Source organism: Protopterus annectens, chromosome 10.part0, assembly GCF_019279795.1.
Source record: "Protopterus annectens isolate FY-2018-M chromosome 10.part0, PAN1.0, whole genome shotgun sequence".
In the NCBI taxonomy this organism is placed as follows: domain Eukaryota; kingdom Metazoa; phylum Chordata; order Ceratodontiformes; family Protopteridae; genus Protopterus; species Protopterus annectens.
This window is the reverse complement of record NC_056744.1, coordinates 301,478,301-301,503,424: the sequence shown is the minus strand read 5'-3', so window position 1 is coordinate 301,503,424 and position 25,124 is coordinate 301,478,301. Positions and strand designations below refer to the sequence as shown.

The 25,124-nt window shown below is 40.7% G+C and overlaps 1 protein-coding gene across 1 annotated transcript in view; it reads right to left on the bottom strand.

The window, feature by feature from the left end:
* FDXR (ferredoxin reductase) overlaps positions 1-25,124 on the bottom strand; it is a 508,804-nt gene that overhangs the window by 248,078 nt on the left and 235,602 nt on the right. The window contains exon 5 of the mRNA XM_044085176.1: positions 21,111-21,224. Coding sequence (XP_043941111.1) covers positions 21,111-21,224 — 114 coding nt within the window. The remainder of the gene's footprint in view (positions 1-21,110; positions 21,225-25,124) is intronic.

The window sequence follows — 25,124 nt, the reverse complement described above, 5'->3', positions numbered from 1 at the left end:
TTTTAGCTCAGAGCAGATCTGAGCATTGCCATTTAGATTCTTGACAGTTATAGAATGCTTTGTGGTTGTCTTTGGAATCTTTGGCAATTTTATTTTCGTAACTAGCTTTGGAGGATTTTATGAGGCATCTCAGTTTCTTACTGAGGCTATTAAGGGAGTTTTTTGCATCCTGGGATTTTCCTCTTTTCTGCAAAAGTTTCTTCCTTTTGTTGTAAAGTTTGTTTATGGCAGGGGACCACCAGATTGGCTTCCTTTTTTTGGATGAGAGCATTTTGGTTCTATTTGGGATGGCATGATTCATGCATGAGTGGATGTGCTCGTACAGTGCCTTAGTGTAGGATTCAGCAGTTGAACTTTCAGTTCCCGTCTGCATGGGTGTCATGAAGTTTGTCACTTCCGACTTGAGTAGCATGAAGTTGGCTTTGAAGAAGTTTTTTATGGTGGTTTCTTTACTGGGGGGTGGGGTGGGATGTGGATGTTAAGGGTGATTAGCTTATGGTCAGACCTGACTAACGAGGGGGTGACCATAGGTATTGGAGCATTGATTTCCCATGTTGGTAATGACCAGGTCTAGGATATTGGAGCCCCTGGTGGGACTATGGATTAGTTGATCCAGGGCGTTGGAATTTATGAATTCCAAGAACCGCTGCGCAAAGGTGTTGGGACATGAGTAGTTTTCCCAGTTAATGGCAGGGTAGTTAAAATCACCCAGTATTAGGGTGTTTGGTTCTATCTTAATATTTTCCAGTATGTTTAGAAAGGTGTAGTGAGAATCTTGGGGTATGGTGGGGGATCTGTAGCAAGCTACAATTTGGATTGCAGTCTTACCTAGTGTTAGTTGCACTTGGAGAATTTCAGACACATTGTGTTGGCCAACTAGCCTGGTGGTGTGAATATCCTTGGTGAATAGACACTCCTCCACCTTTAGTGTTTCGGTCCTGGTTTGGTGGCCGAAAAGTGTGGTAAGAGTTGTAGCCAGGTATTGCAGGGGTGCTCTCTGTAGCCTTGAACCAGGTCTCAGTTACTGCACAGATATCGATGTTCTCCATTTTTAGGAGTGCCCCGAGAGAGTGCATTTTGAGGTTTAGACTTCTAGCATTGAGTAGCATTACCTTCAGATTTTGCATGCTTGTACCTGTTACGGTGGTGGTTTTGTCCTAAAAAAGGCACTATAGGGGTGGCAAGAGCCTTAGCCAATAACCCGATTCCCAGGGGCGCAGACCATCTCTGGCAAATCATCGTGGTCTGTCAATCATGTCATCCCAGGCAGACAGATACTGGATCCCCTTTGAATGACACCATAAGCTTAGCCAATTGTTGAAGTCAATCATTTTATCCTTATATTGTGGTATCATTCTGGGCGAAGGCAGGATGCTACTCAGGGCTAGGGTCATACTTGCCTGGGCCACATGATCCGAGAGCTCTTCCATGTCTCTTTTCATGTAGTCCAGGGAGGTACATCTCAAGTCATTCACTCCAACATGGACAATGACAGAGTCATATTTGTACTTGTTGTGGAGTGACTTGAGTGCATGCGTCATGTGGCGGATCCTGACACTCGACAGGCAGCTGACTGTAATTTTCTCCTTATTCAACCTGGTGAGAGGGACATCAGTGTGCCGGACTATAGAGTCACCTATGACTAAAGTGTTAGGTACATTGTCTTGCCTTAGGGGCTGTTGCTGGGTGGCACACTGGTGTTGTGAACTATGTGACACATTGGTTGGGATTGGTGTTTGTTTGCATTTCAGCTTCAGAGGTCTTTGTTGCTTGGGCAGGTTACAGTTAAGGGCCTCTGCATATGTGGATTTAGTGTTGCTATATGTGGGTGCTGGTGGTGCGGGTTCAGAAGGGCTGTGTGTTGCTTGAGGTGTAGTGTGGGTGTTAACCTTCTCCTCTTGACTGTTTAGCACAATCTTGGGTGGAGAGAGCTTTGCTTCCATTTTGGCTATGTAAGTGCATCTCTCACAGGTTGTAGTGTTGGGTGGTAGGAGGAGAGGGTTGTCTGTGTACATGAGGCAATTGCTGCATTGCCCCAGTATGCCCAGATTCACCAGGTGAACAGGAGAAATCACCAGAAGCTGACCCTCGGACATGCCTGGTTTGGGGCTTTTTTTTTTTTCTTTGTAAAGTGTAGGAGCTGTTTCCTTAGCAAGGTACTTTGCAATTATAGGCTGTTTAGTGCCTACTATTAATTTCTCCTTGTTAACAAGGAGAGTTCAGTGTTTGTATGAGTTTAAGGCTTCCTAGTGCTTTCCATCAGGTATTAGAGAAAGTGCTAGTCACAGGGATGCTTAAAGGTAAGACTGAAAAGAATGCACTCTGCAGTGTGCACTAGAGAAGTTAGATGTGAAAGTAGGCAACTTGGCATTAGCACACCTTTTCAATCTTGAGTGGAAAGACAGGATAGCAAGTGGAGTGGTGGAACCCATTATCAGAAAGTGAAATGGGAAATTATCTTCAAGTTATATAGGCAACATGCTTGACAGCCTTCCTAAAAATACATATGACATAGTGGTAGAAGAGAGACCCTATCTTATGTCAGACACTGTGATTCAAGAGAAGAAATGTGGATTTTGAGATTCTATCCTGTCCAAAAAACAGGAATACATTTGTCCTTGCATGAATTACTTGGAGGGATTGTTTGCAAGTACTATCTACATGCATTATGCGGACCTTTATACGGTTTGTGACTGAGTACCCAGGAATATTCTGTGACAGTTCCTACAATATTACAGGGCCCCATGACTGCTGTGGTGTGCCATTCAGTCATGTATCTGTGGAGAGAAGTCAAAAACATTCAGGGTAGGCAGAGGATCGTGTCAAGTATGTCTAGATGTCCTTCAAGAAGGCAACTGCAGTCATAACATGTGGGTTGTCCTGCCTCAGGCAGCCCTCGGTCGGCCGGATTCCAAAGTCTGGGTCCGACGTCGGCTGATGTCGCATTTCTCTCCGACGTCAGAGCGGCTGGAGTACATAAGCATCAGCCGACGCCATTTTCTTCAGTCTTTCTTGCCGTGCGGTGCCCGAAGCAGAAGCAGTTTGCAAGTGCCGGTCGGTCAGCTCCTGTATTCTACGATACCGAAGTCATCAAAAAAGCTAAGTACCCCGTTGGGGACATTTTCTTGCCTCAGCCGATGTCAGAAATTACTGAAAAAGTTAACAATTGTCTTTTTTGTGGTAAACTAATACCTCATAAGGATTTCCACTCTTACTGCCTCCCTTGCCTGGGCCCAGACCACGACGTCTCGGCCTGTGTTCGCTTCAACAAGCGCACTCTCAGGCGCCGGGCGGAGTTCGCTGAAGATTTTTTTCGGCGATAAATTTGCCTACAACATGCCGTCGAATCTTCCGACATCGCAAACTCCCAAAAAGCGAAAAGACCGGGACCGACATCCTCGGCCCGCATCTACCACCGACTTCACGCCAAAACCTAGCGCGAGTGCTCCGGTTCCCTCTGAGACGGTCTCTCCACCGCTCCAAACCGAAGACACCGCATTACCGACGACTCTGATTCCAGACATTACTCCGACGCCAGTTATAGACTTTCCTCCGGATACCGAAACTGAGGAAATGCCCGAGACCATTGCTACAGACAAGGTCACTCCTGCACGTGGAGCTGCCAGGCCTCCTATGGCCATGTCGATTAAGGCCTACACTAGGGCTAAGGCAGCCAGCAAAACAAAGCATATTACTTCTAAATCCTTACCTCAGCCGACTCCGGAGACACAAATTATGTCCATGGCTGCTGATTTAATTTCCATGATTAGAGGTTCACAGGCCCATCCTGAGAGAGCATCCCAACCTCCTCCTGATAAAAGGCCCCGGGTTGAACCCTCTGACCCTACTCCTTCAGATGAAGACTCTGAGGGCTCTGTTCACTCTGATAGCCAGGAAGAGCTCTTCCAGACCTATGAGGACTCGAATGCAGAAGATTCCATCTCTTCGGCCTCCCCTCCTGAGGATATTTCTTTTGGGGAAGTTCTGCACACCATGAGGGAACATTTCAAGTGGCAGGGTCAGGAATATTCTGATTCTAGGAAACGCCTTAGGACTTTCCTTAAGAAGCCTCAGCACAGGCCCTTAGCTATTCCTCCTGTACTTGATGTTCTGGATGATTTGTATTCCGACTCTAGTGCTACCCCTGATTCTCTTCCTCCTGCTCCAGCCAAGCCAGACAGGTATTACAGGGTCCCAGAAACTCATTCCCATTTATTCAGGGCCCATACTGCTGATTTGGAAACTATTTCACAGGGGCCTAAAGGAGTTTCAGCCTCCACCTCAAAATCCTTTGCCCTCCAACAGGGAAGCAAGGTCATTAGAGAGATGGGGCAAAAAGGTTTACACATCCACTACCTTATCTATGAGAGCTTTAAATTGCCTTTTTCATATGTTACAATAACAGGATTATCTCTTAGAAGATTTACAAAAAACATTAGCTTCTCCTGATCCTTTAGACAGGAAGACTTTGCAGGAAGCTGTACATAACACTCAGCAAGTAAGCAATCACTTCCTGCAGTGTGGATATGATGCACTGGAAGCTTCATGTAGGGCAGCTATGACAGGGGCAGTGATTCGTAGACATGCTTGGTTAAAAGATCAACCTCTACCAGATCATGTAAAAGCAAAACTTCTGGATGCACCTTTGGAAAAGAACAAGCTTTTTGGTGCAAATGCTAAGGATGTGTTAAAGACCATCTAAGAAAAAGCAAAATCAGTTCAGACTGTGAAAGATTTCCTCCAAGTTCAACCCCCCAGATTCAGTAGGAATTGGCCTTCAAAAAACTGGTCCTTTCCTAATCCAGAAAAGTTTCAAAGGGGTAAGAACAGACGTGGCCGAGGAAGAGGCCAATACAGAGGCCCTTACAGGGGACGACAATGGCAGCCTGGAAACCAAAGAAGTGACGCAGGGGTTTCACCTGCCCAACAACCACAAACTCAATGACTTTCCTCTACTACCGCCTACCAGTGAACAACTAGAAGCTCCCTTGGGCGGGAAATTATCTCTGTTTGCAGAAAACTGGCACAGACTGACAAAGGACAAATGGATTTTGGACATTATAGACCGAGGGTACAGGTTTCATTTTCATACCTTACCAAGAAAACAAGGCATGCCAAACCTACCACCAAATCAAAGGGCAGAGGCTATCAAGCAAATCACTCTGCTGACTCGAATGAAAGCAATAGAAAGAGTTCCACAACAAGAACAAGAACAGGGGTTTTACTCAAGACTGTTCCTTGTTCCAAGAAAAGAATCTCAGTGGAGACCAATACTGGACTTGTCCGCATTAAACACCTTTCTCATAGTACCAAAGTTCAAAATGCTGACTCTACAGCAACTCCTTCCCATGCTGGGCAAGGAGTCGTGGCTGATTACTCTGGACCTCAAGGAGGCATACCTGCATGTCCCTATCAGACACAGCTGCAGAAGATACCTCAGATTTCTTGCAGGGCCAGAGCATTATCAATTCTCAGCATTGCCATTTGGCTTATCTACTGCGCCCAGAGTATTTACAAAATGCCTGGCTTCAGTAATTGCTCATTGCAGGCTCCAGGGTATACAAATCTACCCGTACCTGGACGACTGCCTCATACAAGCGGACGACAAATTGATGTTGACAAAAAACCTGGATTATGTCATACGATTACTTCAAGCTCTGGGATACACAGTCAACTTCCAAAAGTCAGGACTGCAGATATCCCAGCAAATAATCTTCTTAGGAGCCAAACTAGACACAGCCTCTCAGATGGCTTACCTGACAGAAGACAAGCAAGAGAAGTTAACTCATTATTTCAAAGGTTTAGCAAAACTCACCCAGATGACTGCAAGGAGATTCCTACAGGCCCTGGGTTACATGGCATCCTGCATTCTACTGGTGCCATTAGCAAAACTACGCATGAGAAAGCTTCAATGGTACCTAAAACGCATTTGGTCTCAACACAGCAACAACTTGGAGACAATCATACCACTCATTCCATGCCTACAAAAGGAATTCCTATGGTGGGCCTCGGTGAGCCAGGAAAACACAGGTATGTCATTCAAAAAACCACAGATAACACAGACCATGACTACAGACGCCTCAGACCTTGGCAGGGGGGCGCACATGGAAGGCAGGTGTATACAAGGACAATGGTCTCCAAAGGAAACACATCTGCATATAAACCAAAAGGAAATGCTGGCAGTAATGCATGCCATCGAGGCTTTTTAACACCAACTCCAGCAAGGCCATTTAATGATACGGACAGACAACACCACTGTGATGTGGTACATAAACAAGCAGGGGGGGCACCCACTCTTACCCCCTTTGCAGACTGACAATGCAGCTATGGGAGAAATCACTGAGCCTAAACATCCAGTTACAATCCCAGTTTGTTCCAGGAAAAGACAATGTGTTGGCGGACAGCCTAAGCAGGAATTTCACAGATCCACACGAGTGGAGGTTACATCCGAAGGCTTTCAGGCAACTCACTTCGACATGGGGCAAGCCAGAAGTGGACTTATTTGCCTCTCACCTCAACCATCTTCTACCAAAATTTTGCACAAGGACATACCATCCAAAAGCTTGGAAAATAGATGCCCTCTCATTCAACTGGAACTCCCTAGCAATCTAAGCATCTCCACCTCTGCCACTGATGACCTCAGTATTACTAAAGATCAAAGCAGAGAAGCCCAAGGGAATCGTAATAGCTCCGGATTGGCCAAGACAACACTGGTACCCACTACTACGGAGCATATGTCACACCAGGAGGTGGGCCCTCCCTCGGTGGCCTCTACTTTTGACTCAACACAACTTCGAAACACTGCATCCAAACCTTCAGACACTGCAGCTAACAGCCTGGGAGATCCCATACATAACTTCAGCTTATCTCTCTCCAAGGAAGTTCAGCAGATACTAACAGAGGCTCGAAGACCATCCACCAGAAAGGTTTACTTAGCAAAGTGGAAAAGATTCAGCAATTGGAATACCAGCAAGGGACATGATGCAGCATTGCTGAACATCCCACTTATCTTGGAATATTTGGCAGATATGTTAAAAGAACGGCCTCTCATATTCTTCCATAAAGATACATGCATCTGCTATTTCAGCTAGATACAACACTGATCCTCCTGTTTTCTCTCACCCCTTACTAAGACAGTTCCTCAGGGGAATCAAGAACATTAAGCCGCCAAGAAAGGCCCCAGTGCCAGCCTGGGACCTCAATTTTGTCTTAGAAAAACTGACTCTACCTCCTTTTGAACCAGCAGCTTCAGTTGACTTGCAATTTCTCTCATGGAAGACAGCTTTCCTGTTGGCAATTACCTCAGCAAGAAGGGTTTCGGAGCTACAGGCCCTAATGGCAATACCACCCTTTATTATTTTCCACAGAGACAGGGTTTCATTAAGGACCAACCCTACTTTTATGCCAAAGGTGGTATCTAGGGTTTCTCTAAATCAAGCCATTCATCTGCCTGCTTTCTTCCCCAATCCGGAGAATAAGGGGGAAAGACTTTTGCATACACATTCACAGACAACTTCGATACTACCTGGACAGAACCAAGGCCAGTAGGAAGTCTGAACAACTTTTTGTAGCTTACGCACCTGCAGTCCAAGGAAAAGCAATTTCAAAACAGACTATTTCTAAATGGATTGGGCATTGCATCAGATTCTGTTACTCCTTTCATGGAAAGACTGTTCCAGCCAATGTCAGACCACATTCCACCAGAGCTACAGCCACCTCTACGGCATTTTTAAGAGGGGTGCCTACCAAGGACATTCTAGAAGCTGCTACATGGAGCTCCGTGCATACATTCTCCAAACACTACAATCTCCCTCTATATTCCAGATCCAGAGCAGGCTTTGCTTCGGCAGTCCTGCAGGGTTTGATTGCCACACCATCTCTTTCCTAGTGCATACCTCCTCCCCCAGCTAAGCTATGGTATTCTACCCACATGTTATGACTGCAGTTGCATTCTTGAAGGACATAGTACAGTTTTGTACCTACCATAAATGTAGATGTCCGATAGACATGCAACTGCACTCGGATTTTCCCTCCCTCCATACCCCTCTATGCCTAGGGTCCACTCCTATCCCTGTTACTCTTAGCTGGGGATATCTGTTATGGTGTATTTGTTTTATTGCTCATTTATTTGTTTGGAATCCTGTTTTTGTCTTCCAATTTGATTACAGCCTTCCTTGGAGGGCACCTGGCATCTGGGGCAAGAAACACTGAAGAAAATGGCGTCGGCTGATGCTTATGTACTCCAGCCGCTCTGACGTCGGAGAGAAATGCGACATCAGCCGACGTCGGACCCAGACTTTGGAATCCGGCCGACCGAGGGCTGCCTGAGGCAGGACAACCCACATGTTATGACTGCAGTTGCATGTCTATCGGACATCTACATTTATGGTAGGTACAAAACTGTACTTTTCTTTTCCTATTCAGTATTTTCAGGCACAGGATATCAATATGCAGCCAAGGTTTTACCAGTATCCAGTCGGGGAACATGTGGGCATCATCTACAGATGATAGTGCCCCCTTAGGTTCAAATGACTGATCTCAAGTTGTCATGGAGCAGAAGTTGCTCTGCCGTGCATGAAGTACCTGTGATACAAATTAGAAGACATGGTTTTGTCCTTGAAAAAGTGCAAAGCTTTCTACAGGTGATGGGACTGGAACTATTTATCAGATGGGAGTTTGTTTACACGTGTGGATATAGGGTTTCAGAAGACTAACTACATAATGGGTATAGTTGTTCATAAAACTGCAAGCCTGTACTGCATTGCAGTGGTAAAACAAGAGCGGAGGTACAGGAAGAAGCTCTCAATTTACTGCTCAGCATCTGTGTCTATCACTGCCTGCAGTCACAAGCTTTGGGCAGGAACACAAGAAAAGATGCGGTAACAGATGTAAGCAAAAAATAAGGCTCTTTTTCAGGTTGCTGGTCTCCTTTTTCAAGAAAGCAGGGGGAGCTTGCTAATTCATGAGGATTTCAGAGCACAGACACTGTTCTTTCAGACTGAAATGTATCAGTAGAGTCGATTTAGGCACTTAGTGATGATGTCACTGAGTACAGGTCAGAGGCAGGATACTCCAAAGCACATCTATGACAGGATGGACAAAACAAAGTCCAGCCTGTTTGGGAATGCTGGAAATCACAAAGGATGAGCTGAGGACTGTTGTCTGGGATAGGGAAGTCTCATCTGTCCTGTTTAGCTTCCTAACATCATGGCCCTCATCAGGAACCTTGTTTAAAAAATGGATGGAAGGCAGGGAAGGACAGAAAACATGGCATTGGTAGGGAGCTGGGATTCTCTTACCTACTTGATCCCTAGAAAAAATGGCCAGCTACGGGAAGATTAATGAAAACAGGGAATAAGATAAGAGATAAAGCAAACAGAAATGGATGTGGGGTATAACAAAGGATAGTATGAACTGCTATAAGGGGAAAAAGAAATAATAAGCCTAATAGGCAGAAAGGGGGCATTTCAGGGAAGGGTGAAGATAATAATAAGCAGTTAAACCTGTACAAATATCAAAAGCACAAAGGGCTGCTTAAGTATTAGGTGCCCCTTCAAACTAATGCTACAGGAAAGCTAGTAACGTGTAGTTCAGGCAAAGCATTCCATACCATAGTATTCACAGACTCATATGGTTTCTTACTAACCTTTTAATCTCTACACCCATATTACTATTTCACAAAAGTCCAGTGTATGTCTACTTGTAATGCTTCTTGGCTTCCAAATCTTTCACTTCAGCTTGATGATCCGTATGTCTATTATCCATGCAAAGTACCTATCTGCACCCCAACTAATTTCTTCTTGCACCTCTACATATAACAGGTTCTAGGAAATAAACATATGCAGCTGTGCTGAGTGCCACATTTACTTTGCCGTTTTTTTTTTTTTTTTCAGAACTACTTTGTTCACTCTTTTCATCTTGTTTTATAGATACATGGATTTGTTTTTCTCTAATAGATGGTACAGATGCTTCTCTCAATACTACTGCTTTCCAAAAGATGTCTCTAGCATAATGCGGTGTAATGTGCAATCACCAAACACCAATATGACTCACAACACATACTGGTTATTCTTATTTTAATACATCAAACACTTCCACAGAAGAATTTCTTCAATATTTAAATCATCTTTGTAATGACTTAGAATTTTTATCCTTGCAGAGATTACCTTTGCATCTCTCTTTTCAATACCAAAGAAACAATATAATGTCATCTGTAGCAGTGTACTCAGTTAATAAACACCATTTCAGCTTCCATGCCACACCAACAGATGAGGAGTTTCAAAATGCATCTTAGGATCAAAGCAAGTCAGTGTGCCGCTTAACAAGGGGATACCTATGGGAAATGCAAGACCTGGAATTTCAAGTTTTAGAAGTTTGAAAAATAAAACACAAATCTCCATATGCTCAAAGGCTCCTACAAAGCACATGGATTAAGAGATCAGAGAAGCTACATCACCCAAAATGTGGCAACTAACAATTTCCCCCATTAAGTAGACTCTCTCCATATATCCTGGGTTACAATTTGCTGTCACCCATCTAGTCATCTAGACTGGCTTGCTAGGGAAGTACACTTGTGTAAGGGGACTCTATTCCAGAAGTCTAATATGTTGGGTTAGGTATCTGTCATACCATTTTCTGTTATGCGGTAGTATTGGCTTGCTGATGTGTTAGTACAGGTTTAAGTCTTTATAGTGGGTGTTTGATTTATCACTGGTTCAGTTTCAAAGAAGTTGTTCAAAAAGTGCCAAGTCATTCATAACATGGAAGAGCTACAGCACAGATCATCCCCTAGGATTTAGTATGACACTGAGTAGAGCAACGTGTTTTTAGTCTATCAGACCAACTAAGGGTACCAATATCAGAGCTCTTTCTGGTGAGAACACACTGAGGTCTCTCAAACCAGTTTAGGAGATTAGGCAGGTATATGCCAAAGGCTACATTATATTCAATGATGGGTGCAATAAGGGATGAATAAAATGGTATTATAACTTCTTTGGAATTTGAGTAGACAGCACAAAAGATAATTTGTGCAAGGTAGAAGGGTATTCCACCCACCACAGAACAGAAACATGGTGAGAGCCCGTTATCAACAAGTCCATAATGACCGCGTCAAATTTAGGTGAAATGTTATCTACATGGTAAGCATCTGTGATGCTAGATTTACTAAAGGAAGCTATGCTGCATTTTTGGTGTTGAGGGTAAGCCCATGATTAATACACCAACCATTTGTTTGGTCCAGCTATTGCTAGGGAATTTGAGAATTGATAACTGTTTGTGGTATGCAATTATCAGCAAACTGTGTTAGCCAACAGCCTTTATTTCACAGGAAAAAAAAAAAAAAATATATATATATATATATATATATATATATACATATATATATATATATATTCTCTCTCTATTTTATATATATATATATATATATATATATATATATGGGTCTACTTTAGAACAACGAAATGCCAGTTACCCGAAACCATATCACTGAGATGAAAACACAGAAAGCATCAACACACAGACGTCCCGGAACACAGACCAACAACTCCAGGTAAGTAACCGCTTGGCAATCCGACACAAACAAGTAAACAGAAGAAAACCAAACCCACCCATGTGGGGGGGCTGCACCCCCCCAAACAAATATACCAACTCCAAGATTGCACTACTCTGGGGGTAAGGGACAAAGTTCAGCAGGCTGGCCAAGTGGTTACTTACCTGGTGTGGTTGGTCAGTGTTCCAGGATGTCTGTGTGTTGGTGCTGTTGGTGTTTTCATCTCTGTGATATGGGGTTCGGGTAAGTGGCATTTCACTGTTCTAAAGTAGACCCATATGTTTGTGTGCATGCAGAGATATACTTTGAAATCCTGATGCTCATATGATCAACAGCCATATATCAGAGACAAAAATAGCGAAACTTGAAAAGCCTGAATGTCAACTTTTTCCCAGGGTTAATAAGCACTTGCCCAACATGCCCTGTTCTCCACTGTAGTGCGATCCCAGAGCTGGTATATATAGTTGGGGGGGTGTGAGGGGTGCAGCCCCCCACCTAGGTCCATTTTACTTACTTCAGTGCGAGTTTCGTTTACATTTAGGCAAGTGTTTACCTACCCTGGGATAAAGTCAATGTTCGGGTTTTTCAAGTTTTACTATTTTCGTCTCTGCTATACGACAGTCAATCATATGGGTACTGGGATTTCAAAGAAGATCCATTTATACACACACACACACAAGTACACACACACACAAGTACACACACACACACACATATATATATATATAAGGAGAGTGCCTAAGGAACAGCGCTGTGGAACATCAATATTGACATTTTTTCTGTCTAGATCAAATACTCTTAACAGTGTGGGTTCTGTTAAACTATACCAAGGAAAAAGTCTGGAGAACAGCAAACCAACCAAACTTGAATGGTAAAACAAATGGTACACAAGATGAAATGTTAACCTAGGTTTCACCCCGACCTTAAGGACTTCATCAGAACAATAATACATGCCTGAACATTCCCTTAAATACCCCCACCCATTAACCAATTATTCAATATTAAACTTAAAAACTTAAAGCAATATTACTAATTAATTTAAAACATTTAAATCACTGCTACATACAACAATTAAACACACATAGAACATATTGTGAACTCTCTAAATTTGTGTATAAAATTCTGTCAATTAAAATGTGTTAATATTTTAATGTTAATAAACGGAGTCAACTGTAGTCAGACAAAACCAGCTTTAACTTAGTTTTTTGGGCATCTTAATGACTAGGGCCAACAACAACGCAAAATATATCCTTCATCTTTTCTGGAGTCTTTTGTTTTAAAATAAATAAACTTGAGCCTTACACAATAACCCCCTCACCCATGTTGCAAATGGAAAATGCTTCTGCAGTAGCTGTTATCCTACTGATCTCAAGGCCATCAACAGTTCAGGAGTCATGGTTATCTTTGCTGTACTATTAAAAATGTCTCAGCAATCTAGCAGTGAAACACAACAGCAGTCTCAAAACAAAAAATTAACTCGGCTATGCCCATACGTCTATGTGTGTTGTGAAATGTATGCCTGTCAAGCTATCTGTGGCCTTGCAGGCAAGGCAGCCAAGAAGATCATAACACAGTCAGCACAAAGCAAAATCTGCATTCAAACTGAATATGATAAAATTAATAGGTCAAAAAAGACTCCTCATTAAAGGGGAAAAAAAACAAGAGAAAAGATATAATAGATGAAAGCAGGCCCACAATCAAGCCAATCTAACAACTGCTTTAATGTTAAAACAGCAAGTATGGTAGTCTATAGCTTAGCTTACTCACAAAGCACTGCATAACTCAGTGACTTGTATTTGTGAAACTGGGATCAAGACTGCTCCAAGTCTAAGTTAAGTGGCACATGTCCTGAACAGAAATCTATTTAACAAATGCAGGGAAACATGTATGATACTTAAGCAGTGGTTACAGTATATATATTCCTGCTGCACTTGTACATTGGGGAGGAGTTGATGCTTGACAAATTCATGCCAAGATGCCAAAACGGTGCAGGTCCTATCCCCAGCTCAATGATGGGACACCTCCCAAGCAAATGTATGCAAATGCTAAAAATCTAGTTATCATCCTTCTGGTCATACACTACCACTGAGCCATAATATAAATTTTGATGGATTACAAAATAGACAAAAAAAAAAAACAAACAACAAATGGGTTTCAGTCACTAGTCCCACTGGATATGCAATATTATCAGGTCAGCTTTGTTCCAGAAAGTACCAGCTGTTGTGTTGATTCTTTATACTTAAAAGTCCATTAGTTAGCACCAAATTCGTATGTATGTTAATTAGTAGCCTATCTAGTGTGCAATTTCAATTAAGTATACACAACAAGATGTTTGCCACTGTGTAAATAACACCTCTACATCCATGGAAGGGCATTATTTACACAGTAACACAGACCCTGGAGGGCATTATTGTACTTAGAGAATGGGATGTCTGTAAAACTGCTGTTAATACCGCGGTGGTACGGCGGTAGCATTGTTACCTCACAGCAAGAGGTTCTCCCGTTCGATTCTCGGCTTGGCTTGGGAGTGCCTTCTTGTGGAGTCTGCATGTCCTCCCCGCGGTTGGGTAGCGTTCGAAAGACATGCGTGCGTAAATGGACGTGTCTTCGTTGAAGGTTGGGCGTCGAGCTGGAACCTCGGAGTTTCATAAAAAATCTACTGCCAATAATTATCAGACCGGAGTTCCGCTGTGGCGACCCCTTACCCGGAAAAAGCCGAAAGACAAACAACAACATTGCTTATATATATTTTTGATGCAAAATGGTAATCCCCACAATGTTTCAAATGTAAATGGTGTTGAAGGAAGTATTATACATCCAAAATATAACATTTTCAAAAAATATCAGGATACTTAAGTTTTTTGGTCCCTTACTCCTAAAATGTGTGGTTTGTTGCCAATCACTAGCCACTGAAGTCACTAAATAATGACATACATTTGAGTTTCAGATGTTTTTCCTTCAGAAAATGTATGCTAACTCAAATCCTGTTATTCAAGCGACTTTGTAATTTTTTTTAAGATCAATATTTAAAATCCGTTCCTATTTTTGAGCTTTTGTTCCCCTCTTATTTTAGGCTTTATCCAGATTTCTTGAGCTTAGATGCTGGGAGGTATGCAAACACCTCTAACTGCTACTACTGAAACTGCTTGATCAGTCTCACTCTATATATATACACACACACACACACACACACACACACACACACATTTCTATACAATTTTTTTACACTCACTAAACAGAAAAAGCACTGCTTATTGAGCATAAAATAATGGCATCCATAAGCTTTCTTTCAGTTTGAGCTCCACGGCAGCTATTAGCTGCCATGAAGCAGCAGACTTGTTTTTCAGTGGTCATTACCTGTAGATTAACACCCTGCTGGAGAACATGCATTCTGCGATCAGGGAGCCGATGTACAGGTCCCCTCCATTCTCTAAACCTATTTAATACATATGAATCTTAAACAGATTAAAAAGTATGTGTCCTTGATACCTGTAAGCAAACTAGTTATGGGAAACTACGCTATAAGAAGGATGAACTAGCAAGGTTTCTAACGGGATATAAAAAGAAGGAGAGTGAAACTTTACACAGTTTATATTGTTGTTGATGTAACATTCTGAAGTTCACATTTATGCCACATGATTAGCACGCATTGTTTAAATGAACTGAATGTGGAGATACTACAGAAGGTGTCTGAAAGAATTCCATGTCTTGGGTGCTGTTTTGTACAAAGATTTCATTAGAAATTGTGGTAATTGTCACTTTACAGCATTTGACCCACATTTTCAGAATATACAGAGTGGTGTGCTGTATTTAAAGTAAGTTTATTTGTCAGCACTCTGAATAATGAGCTTGACAATGGTAATGTTGACCCCTTCAGCAATAAAAAGAATGAATCCTTTATTATAGAAGTGCCCTAAGCACAAAAACAGGAACAGTCCGGTTTCAGCTTCACAGTTACATAGCCTTCATCAGTGTTAATGTCTGGTGAATAAGTCGTACTTTATATACATAATTTAAAGGACATGTGACCAATTAAAGATGCTCATTAAGCCCTGGTTTAGAGAGACCTCCCAGTTACATTTGGTGCCACTGTATGCTGGTCTTTTATTTTTGGTTTGCTCTGACTTTCAGACCGTGCAGCTGCCATACTCTCGCAGAGGTTTTTTTTTCTGCTTTAGTCTTCCTGCTTTTCTCTACGGTTGGCCTGTGGCACCCACTGACCTAAGGATGCAACTTTCAAGGTTTTATTCACTTTCCTGGTGACCCAATTGGAACATAATGTTATTTTCTCCCTTGAGCATTTTAGCTATCTAAGGAGTTGGATTTTGTTTGGAAATATCAACTTCCGATGCCTTCCTTGCATTGTGCAGTGTTGTCATTACGTGAGGGCTGATCATTCTACATTTTTCTTCCTGTGGAGCACTCATATTACTTGTTTGAGGGGAATTTTGGACTGGAGCAACAGAGCTGGGTTTACCATATATGGATTTTTATTTTTCTATTTTCGTCACACGCCAAGTTTTTACTTAAACTCTTTCCTTGTGTTTGGGATTTTTTTCAAGTGGAGACGACGTAACAGGATTCCTGGTAACTTTTTCATTTCATACTTTGGCCAGTTGCATGTGTAACTATTGGAGTTATATGGTTATATGAATATCTTCACCATTGACAAACCTCTTTTTTTAGACCAGATTCATTATTCACGGAAGGTTTTCATATTGGAACAGGACAAGGGCAGTGATTATTTTCCAATATATCGAGTGTTTTTTGCACGTTTGAATAAGAAGATTTGGCATGTGTGATACAACAAACGCAGACCATTATTGTGGCCTTATTTGGTACTGATGGATTATATCTAGTATCCTCTCATTTTCCATTTGGTCTAATTTATGTGGTTGTTTCTGTATCCCTTACATATTGAGTAACTGTGTATGTACATTACTGGATTTATGTGATTATATGTACATTTTACCTGCATTTATGTGATATGTACATTTAACCTGCATTTTTATAACTGACAACCTTCTTTTTTTGACTTGGCTCTATTTACAGCAGAATTTTACATTGGAACGGATAAGTGCGGTGGAAATTCTTTTCCAATGTACTGGGTGTATTTGAACATTTGAACAAGGACATTCTACAAGTGGGGCTCAACCGATCGCAGGCTGTTATTGCGGCCTATTTTGGTTGTGTATTGATGGACTATATTTAACATCTTCCCATTCTTTATATGGTTTAATTATGTGAAAGTTCTAACACACAGAGTTATTCTCATGATGCTTATACTGTATCATTTAAAACTTTTTATCATCTGATAAGTTGGATTTGATACATTGGATTTGGTTTTCACTGACATTATCTGTTTTGTTGTTAGATTATGCCTGTTAGTACAGGTCAAACAACCTTAAATCCTTATAATTTCCATTTCTTGTGTCTGATATAATTATGACTAGGAATCTTGGTCAGGGTTAGCTATATATTCAGTTTTTTCCAATTACTTGACAATGCAAGATATATATCTATTTATATATGACTGTTATATGGTTTCTGTTATACACAAATGGTCTACTGAATGTTCATAGTAAGGATTTGGTGTGTGGGATACTTATTTGGCTGGGTTTCTGACTTAGTCCTGCTTATATTGTCAGCTTTTGTCTCTCTAGCTTAGCAAAGTGACACTTATGCTGTTAGCATTTTCCTACCTAAATAAATATGTTTTATGCACAACACAATAGTGTTATACTGAGGGTACTATCTAGGCCTTCAATTATGTTATATCTCTATACCTATGAATACGTTGGTGTTATTTGGATCCATTACATAGGATATGGTTCAGATGTTTGTTCTTTGAACAATATATCATTATACCTCATGTAGGCCATTAGATCCTATACTTTTGATTGACATGTAGGTTTATTTTTTAGGGATTTTCCCAGGAAGACTTATAGGTGCCTTTAATACTTTTTAGATTATTTTTGACTTTTCACATCAGGGAGGAGTATTGGTGTGATCCTCTATTTTTTGACTGAGGTTATATAAACATATTTTCATCCCTGTATCAGTTATTGATGACCATTGATGCTGGAATCATTAAGTATAATACCATATCATCGGAAAATGGGATGTCTTCTTTAGAGGCCTTGGGCTTATTTGGTTCATACAATGATCGGCTTAGGGTCAATTACATTTTAGGAAGAAACGCATTTGGGACACAGTACTATTGGTTGTTATTACACCCAATTGATACTTTCGTGACTACATTACATACAGCAACTCTTCCTTTTCGGCCTAGTGCTTACTGATTTACGTATGAATAGGCCGGGGTCCTACAGTTACATGGATATCATTCATGTGGAATACAGTAATCACTGTGTTTATTTGATTTTCCAGTGAACTTTTGGTCCTCATCTTTTACCAAGTATTTTGAATTTGATTTGTGATTCCGGTGTCATATAATAATTATTTTTGGATTTATACACCATGGAATGGAATAATTTACTAAAGGGTATTGCCTCTGATAGGGATGATCTAACTGTTTTTGGGCTTGGGATGGCTGAATTGATGGTGGATGGCACTGATGTTGGTCCCGATGTTGAGAGCTGTGAAAATATTTTTCTGAATATGAACAAACATATGCGTCAATTACGCAATAATGTATGGCACTACAAGTTTTTTCAGGCTTATCTGACTAAGGGAATAACACCAAGAGGTTTACGCATACGCATGCAACCATTAGTTAGTAACCCCGATGATATCTTAATTGAAACAATGGGAAGAAGTGCAACAGCAGGCGTCTCTTAAATTTGTTGAAATACTAGCTAACCACCATAACAGGATTATAGATAAGGAGATAGAATCCATCACTCAGTTATGTGATGTGGCCAAAAAATATGAAGGGCAAACTATATACAACACCAGTCTTAAGAACCTTGGCAAGGAGCCGATTACTCTAGAAACCCAACTCAAGGAAAGGAAGAAGTTGTTCCTGAGGGACCTAGGAGACTACGACAAGGGGGACCCTTTTAATACTGGTAGGGATAAACATGTTCGATTTACACAATTCAGTAGGATCCCCTCTAAAAGGGAACGTACTAAATCCATTTTAAAAAAGGGATCGACACATAGTATAGATATCTCAGGTGATGCATCATCTTCAGGTTTAGAGAACGATACAGCGGGTGCCACAGGCCTCCAGCAATGAAAAGGAGGAACTCTACTGTCTTGCAGGATTTACACCTACAAGACGGGGGGCAGGAAACACCGTGGAAGTAAACAATATGGAGACTTTGCTCTAAATGTTTGTACACAAGGAACAAATGTGAATAATATATATATTTTCTGCCAAAGATACATAAAGATTTACACAATTCCCCCAGGTAGACCTACTGTCTCCGGCAGGAACTCACTTAAAGAACCTCTGTCCCTCTTTCTTACCAAACACCTGCAACCACTTCTTAAATGTGTCAGAGCACGCATTAGAGACACTACTGAATTTCTTCAGATTATTTCAGAAGTACAACTAGAACCAGAATGGCTGATGTGTATGCTAGACGTCACATCCTTATACACCAACATTCCACACTGGGCAGGGTTGGAAGCTTTAGACTATTGGTTAAACAAAGCAGAAATGTACAAACCAGGTTTCAATACATTGCTCCTCTGCCTCACAGAACATATTTTTTTAATCGGGACAAATGTTTCTTACAGATTAAGGGTACAGCTATGGGAGCATCCTTTGCCCCAATATACGCCGATTTATTTATGGCATATATTGAGGAACAGATCTATGACAGATCCCAAAACTTGTATATAGGTGAAATGGACATCTGGAAGAGATATCTGGATGATTGCTGGTTGGTGTGGAGAGCGGATGTGGATTACCTATTGGAATTCATTGCATATTTAAATGAAAACAAATGGGGAATTGAGTTCACGGTCACCTATCATAAAAATAAAATCATTTTTCTGGATGTGTTGGTCTCTAGAGCATTTGACAACATGTTGACCACTGAAGTTCACCGGAAATTCCCCGAATACAATTCGCTTCTCCATGCCACCAGCTTTCATCCACCCCACATCTGTAGGAACATCCCTAAATCCCAATTTATGAGGATGAAATGTATTTGTTCCAATGGAAATACTTATGAACACTTCAGGAATGATTTAGTGCTCAGGATTTAGGGACAGGGGCTATAAAATGGGCCATGTTTTACATACAAAACATAATGTAGATAATATGGAGCGTGAAAATCTTCTTTATAAAGCCAAATGTAACGGGGGGGGCCCTTAGACTAGTCAGTACATACGGACGCAACACCAAGGTACTAATGGATATTGTGCAACACCATTGGAATATTTTGACATCTGACACTAGACTGTGAAATTTTGGGTGAAAGATGCTACTTTTCCTTCAAGAAAGCTAAAAACCTTGCTTATAAACAAGGTCAACTCTATAATAAGAAACATACCCAGGTCACTGTCAGGAGACCCCTTAACTGGTTGTCACCCTTGTGGTCATTGTGTTCACTGTTCTAGAATTTTAAAAACCGAAAGCTTCACAAGTCAAAATACCCCTCAAGTTTATGAGATTCCATTTTTTGCTAACTGCTTTACTGATTGGGTTGTTTACTTAGCTAGTTGCAGCTGTTCAGCATTCTACATAGGGCAAACCTCTAGACCCCTTAAATTCAGAATTTCCGAACATCTTAGTGACATTAAACACCATAAAGAAACCAACACCCTCTATAAACATAGAATTACACATAAAAATGCTATATTTAATTTTACTATTATAGATAAAATAATGAGACCCAGAAGCAATAAATTAGGTTGGCATGATTTATTAAATAGCATGGAGAAAAAATGGATTATCAAGCTGGTAGGTCTCTTTAAACCAGGGCTTAATGAACATCTTTAATTGGGCACATGTCCTTTAAATTATGTATATAAAGTATGACTTGTTTACCAGACATTAACACTGATGAAGCCTATGTAACTGTGAAGCCGAAACCGGTCTGTTCCTGTTTTTGTGCTTAGGGCACTTCTATAATAAAAGATTCAATTGATGCCCCTATATGCTGGTCTCTTATTTTTGGGTTAATACTAAAATGTCATACGTACACATACTGCTTACCTGAAGAAATAAAGTCTATTACCCTCCTACAGCTTGGGAAAAGGTATGCAGTTGCAACAAATCAAGGTTTGGCAATGACATGTCTTGAATGTCATTTCTAAATCTGCCACGTTTGTCCCATGAATGTATTCCTTAACCTGCAACTTATTTTACTTTAAGAACACTGAACCAAATATTCTGCTCCACAAAAATGAAAAAAATCCTAAAAAAAGACAGTAAAATGGCAAAACTTCTTGAAGAGGTTAAACAGAGAAAAAATTTCTGAGATAATTAATTTCCCTTGACAGAAATGAAGTAAAGTTCACTGTAAGTACTTTGCTCACACCAAGTGCAGCACAGACTAATGCAGTATCAGTTTTGAGTGGAATATTTCAGCAGCAATGAATGCCTATTGAAATGGACAAGTGCTTCCATGAAAGTAACACTTACATCCTGGTTTTCTGGCAATCCATTGTACCATCCAACAAATGCTCGGGCAGAATATACTCCAGACAGAGATTCACCAGGAATTCCAAGATGCCGATTATCTTCAGCCCCATAACTCTACATAAAAATGAAAAAAGAAAAGGCTAATTAGTTATCACTGCTATCCTATATTTCATCATTTCTAACATTTTCCTACCAAGTATTTATCTGGGCAACGCAAATGCAGACAAGAAGCTCTAGATGTTCAAAACTCAGCAAGTAAGTACACCATAATTATATATGACAGATAAACTAATTTATGGTGTTTTACTATGATAAGAATCAGCATGTGCTAAACAAAGAAAAAACTTACACAAACTATAATGGCAGCGTAAGTCTAACCATTAGTTACAACACTTTATAGAGAACGGACAACCTGTAGATACCATCCTGGTTGGAGAACGAACGTTCTCCAGCAAGGTGTTAATCTACAGATAAAACCCACCGAAAAACAAGTCAGACTATTCACAGTATTCACGGCATTATATCAAGCTACCATGAATCTCGGTCTAAAAAAAACAAACAGCTGCTATTATTGTGTGCTCACTAAGCACTGCACTCACTAAACAGCAAACGCAGTGCTATTATTTTGTGCTCACTGAGCACTGCATTTGCTGTTTAGTGAGTGTAAAAGAAAAAAATGAAACGAACATTAAAATAAAAATGTGTTATGTACTTGTGTGTTTGTGCGTGTGTGTGAGAGTGAGAGAGATTGATCAAGTTATTTTACACTCACTAACTGGCACTTCTGCTGTTTATCGACTAAAAAAATAAATGAAACAGAAAAAAAGTGTACATGTGTATGTACTTATGATGCTGTCTGTGCATTTGAGTGAATGCGTGCATGAAAGCAGAAGAGACTGTGTGTGTGTGTGTGTGTGTGTGTGTGTGTGTGTGTGTGTGTGTGTGTGCGCGCGAAACAGACAGTGTGAAGAGTGAGAGAAAGATCAAGCGATCCCTGGCAGCAGAGTTAAGGGGTCTGCGTATCTCTCGACCTCTTAGCTCAAGATATTTGTTTAAACCTAAAATAAAAAGGGGACAAAGGCTCAAAATAGGAACATATTTTAAATGTTGCTGATACAAAACAACAAAGTTACTTAAATATTAGGATTTGTGTTAACATGCATTTTCTGAAGCAGAGGTATGTGTGTGTGAGAGAGAGAGAGAAAGAGAGAGAGTGAGTGACCGAGCAAGTGATACTGACCACTGGCAACAGGAGCAGTAAAGAGATCTGCATACCTCTCAGCCTCTTAGCTCAAGAAATGTAGATAAAGCCTAAACAAAGGGGGGAAGCTCAAAAACAGAAACAAGCTTTAATTATTGCTCTTATAAAATTACAAAGTTGCTTAAATAACAGGATTCGTGGTAGCATGAATTTTCTGAAGGAAATAAATGTCTAAAACTCAAATGTATGTCACTATTTAGTGATTTCAAACTCCACTGACTGGCAACAAATCAAACATTTTAGGAGTTGGGTATCAAAACAAATATCCAGGTATTTATTTTAAGTGTTATATTTTGGAAGTAAAATGCTTCCTCAGACACCATTAACATATACTGCAGCAAGTTTGAAACATTAGGCGGAACTATTGTACATCAAAAATATATATAAAAAATAATATAGTAATAAAAAAATAAATAAGTAAAACAATTTTAGACAGCCCATTTTCTATGTGCAATAATGCCTTACAGGCTGTGTGTTACTGTGGAAATAACACCCTTCCAGGGATGAACACCCACAATAACACACACCCTGTTGGGAATTACTGCTTGCGAACATAAACCAAAGCAAATCTGAAATATACCACATGCACCAATACATGCTTGAATTGCTGCAGTTGTTAGATACTGACACTGCATATAAGAGCTTTAGTATTTTTTTAAATGAAACAGTAAACCATGTTATTAATAACACAAGCAATAACGCTCAAAAGTCCAAAGTAAAAAAAATTAGTTTGACTACAAAAAATGCAGGATGTTATATTTGTGAAGTTCTCCAAAATATTTGTACACTGTAAATTAAAGGTGAAAGCATAAATGGTAACTTTTAAATCTCTCCTTTGTCTCATTAAGCAGACTGTAAATTTGGTGTGTGGTTTTTCTGTATATTTTTTGAGTATACATCATCCATTTTAAGATTAACAACTGGATCTTGCATTTTCATTGGCCCATTTGTTTTCCTTCTTCCACATCGTAAGCCAAGGTCATGGTATGAGAGTCAAAGAGAGCCTGACTGTTGCCACATTGAAAGACATGACCCTTCTGTATCATTCCCTACAGATTATGTAATCCTTCCTACTCCATACCCAAGGAGAAGAAATGAGTAGCTCCAGAAAACAAAATAATTCTCAGTTCAGCCACAGGCCACTTTATTACCTTTTAAGCTTGCCCGTGAAATTATTTCAGTAACCTAAACCATTTCCTCCCATCTCCAACAAGGTTGGTATTGTTGCTGGAATGAGAAATGCCTGCCCCTGCCATCAAGAATAGTATCTGTCCACTGTTGGTCAATGCCTTCCACAATCTTTCCTGATAGCCCTCTGACAACCAAGTTGCATGCATCACACAGGCATGTCTAACTATGCTAAGATTAATTCCAAACCAAAGTCCATTACTATGAATGCAAATTATAATAATGTTATAAACTGTACCTTCATTTTACAGCTTTAAATATTTTCAAACTTTGATACAGTCACAAAGATTTTAAGTATATGGTGAGTTGTAATCAGTTCTCAAATATGTTTGAGCGAACAACTTTGTGCACAAAACCCTGAGGGAAATGTAGTGAGACATTTTGAAACACTCTAGGTGGCAATCCACTAAGCACAGAAGAGGTTATCAGGGACCTGGGGACCCAGGTTGACAGTGGCCTTTCTTTTGACACTCACGTTGCTAAAGTAGTCAGAAAGACCTTCTACATTGCCCACCTGATCATGAAGGGATTCACATCCAGATCTAGTGAGGTCATTGTTCCCCTGTACTCTTCACTTATCAGACCAATGATAGAGTACAATGCCCCATTCAGGATGTATCTCACCCGACATCTGCAGCAATTGGAGAGACCCCAAAAGTTCCTCACCAAAAGGATAAAGGGACTCCAAAATCTGTCATATGCTGCCAGATTGAAGAAACTCCAGCTCTATTCAGTTGCATACCGTCTGCTCAGAGGTGACATGTGCCTGACATACAAGGCCATGTCCAACCCGGAATTAATGGACATGCTCCACCTCAAAAATCCAAATCCACCAAAACCACTAGAGCAAGCGACTTAAACCTTAGCACGGATATAAATAGGACGTGCTGGAGGGATAGATTTATCACTCAGAGACTCCCTATGCTGTGGAAAAAAATCCCGGTCCATGTGAGGCAGAGCACCTCGCTGGCTCTGTTCAAGAGAAATCTTGACCTGTGGATGGGAGATCGTAGGTTTACCCCGGGAATCATCTCTGTGTTACTGCTGGACAGAGGCACAACAAACTAATGGGCACAGTATTTTTTCATATAAGGGGTGGCGTAAGCCACAAAAATTTGGGCTAGGCTTATAAATGCCTTAGGGCAGATAGGCTCATAGGTTTATACTAGGCTATGTGACAAACCCAGGCAAGACACTGGCATAGAGTGGAATTCTTCCTTCTCCAAGAATGGTGCCTAGATACAAAAAGGTTAAGGGTCTTTAATAATTGTTTGAATAGCTGGTGTCACTCCAGGGGCATCCAGTATGTGTCAGCATGAGACAACATGCTCAACAGTCCAACTTTCCTGGTATAATGGTTAAAGTGTTTACCTCACAGACATAAGGTACAGTGTTTTACTCTCACCTTTAAAAAAAGAAAATTGGCTTGGCTTAAAATGGCCCACAAGGACAGCTAGCCTAGTACTTACCTATGAACAAGAGAATCTCAGTTTAATATCTACCTTTGGGTCAGAGGTTGGCATAATGATAATGGTGTTTACCTCACAAATGCAAGGTAAAGGGCT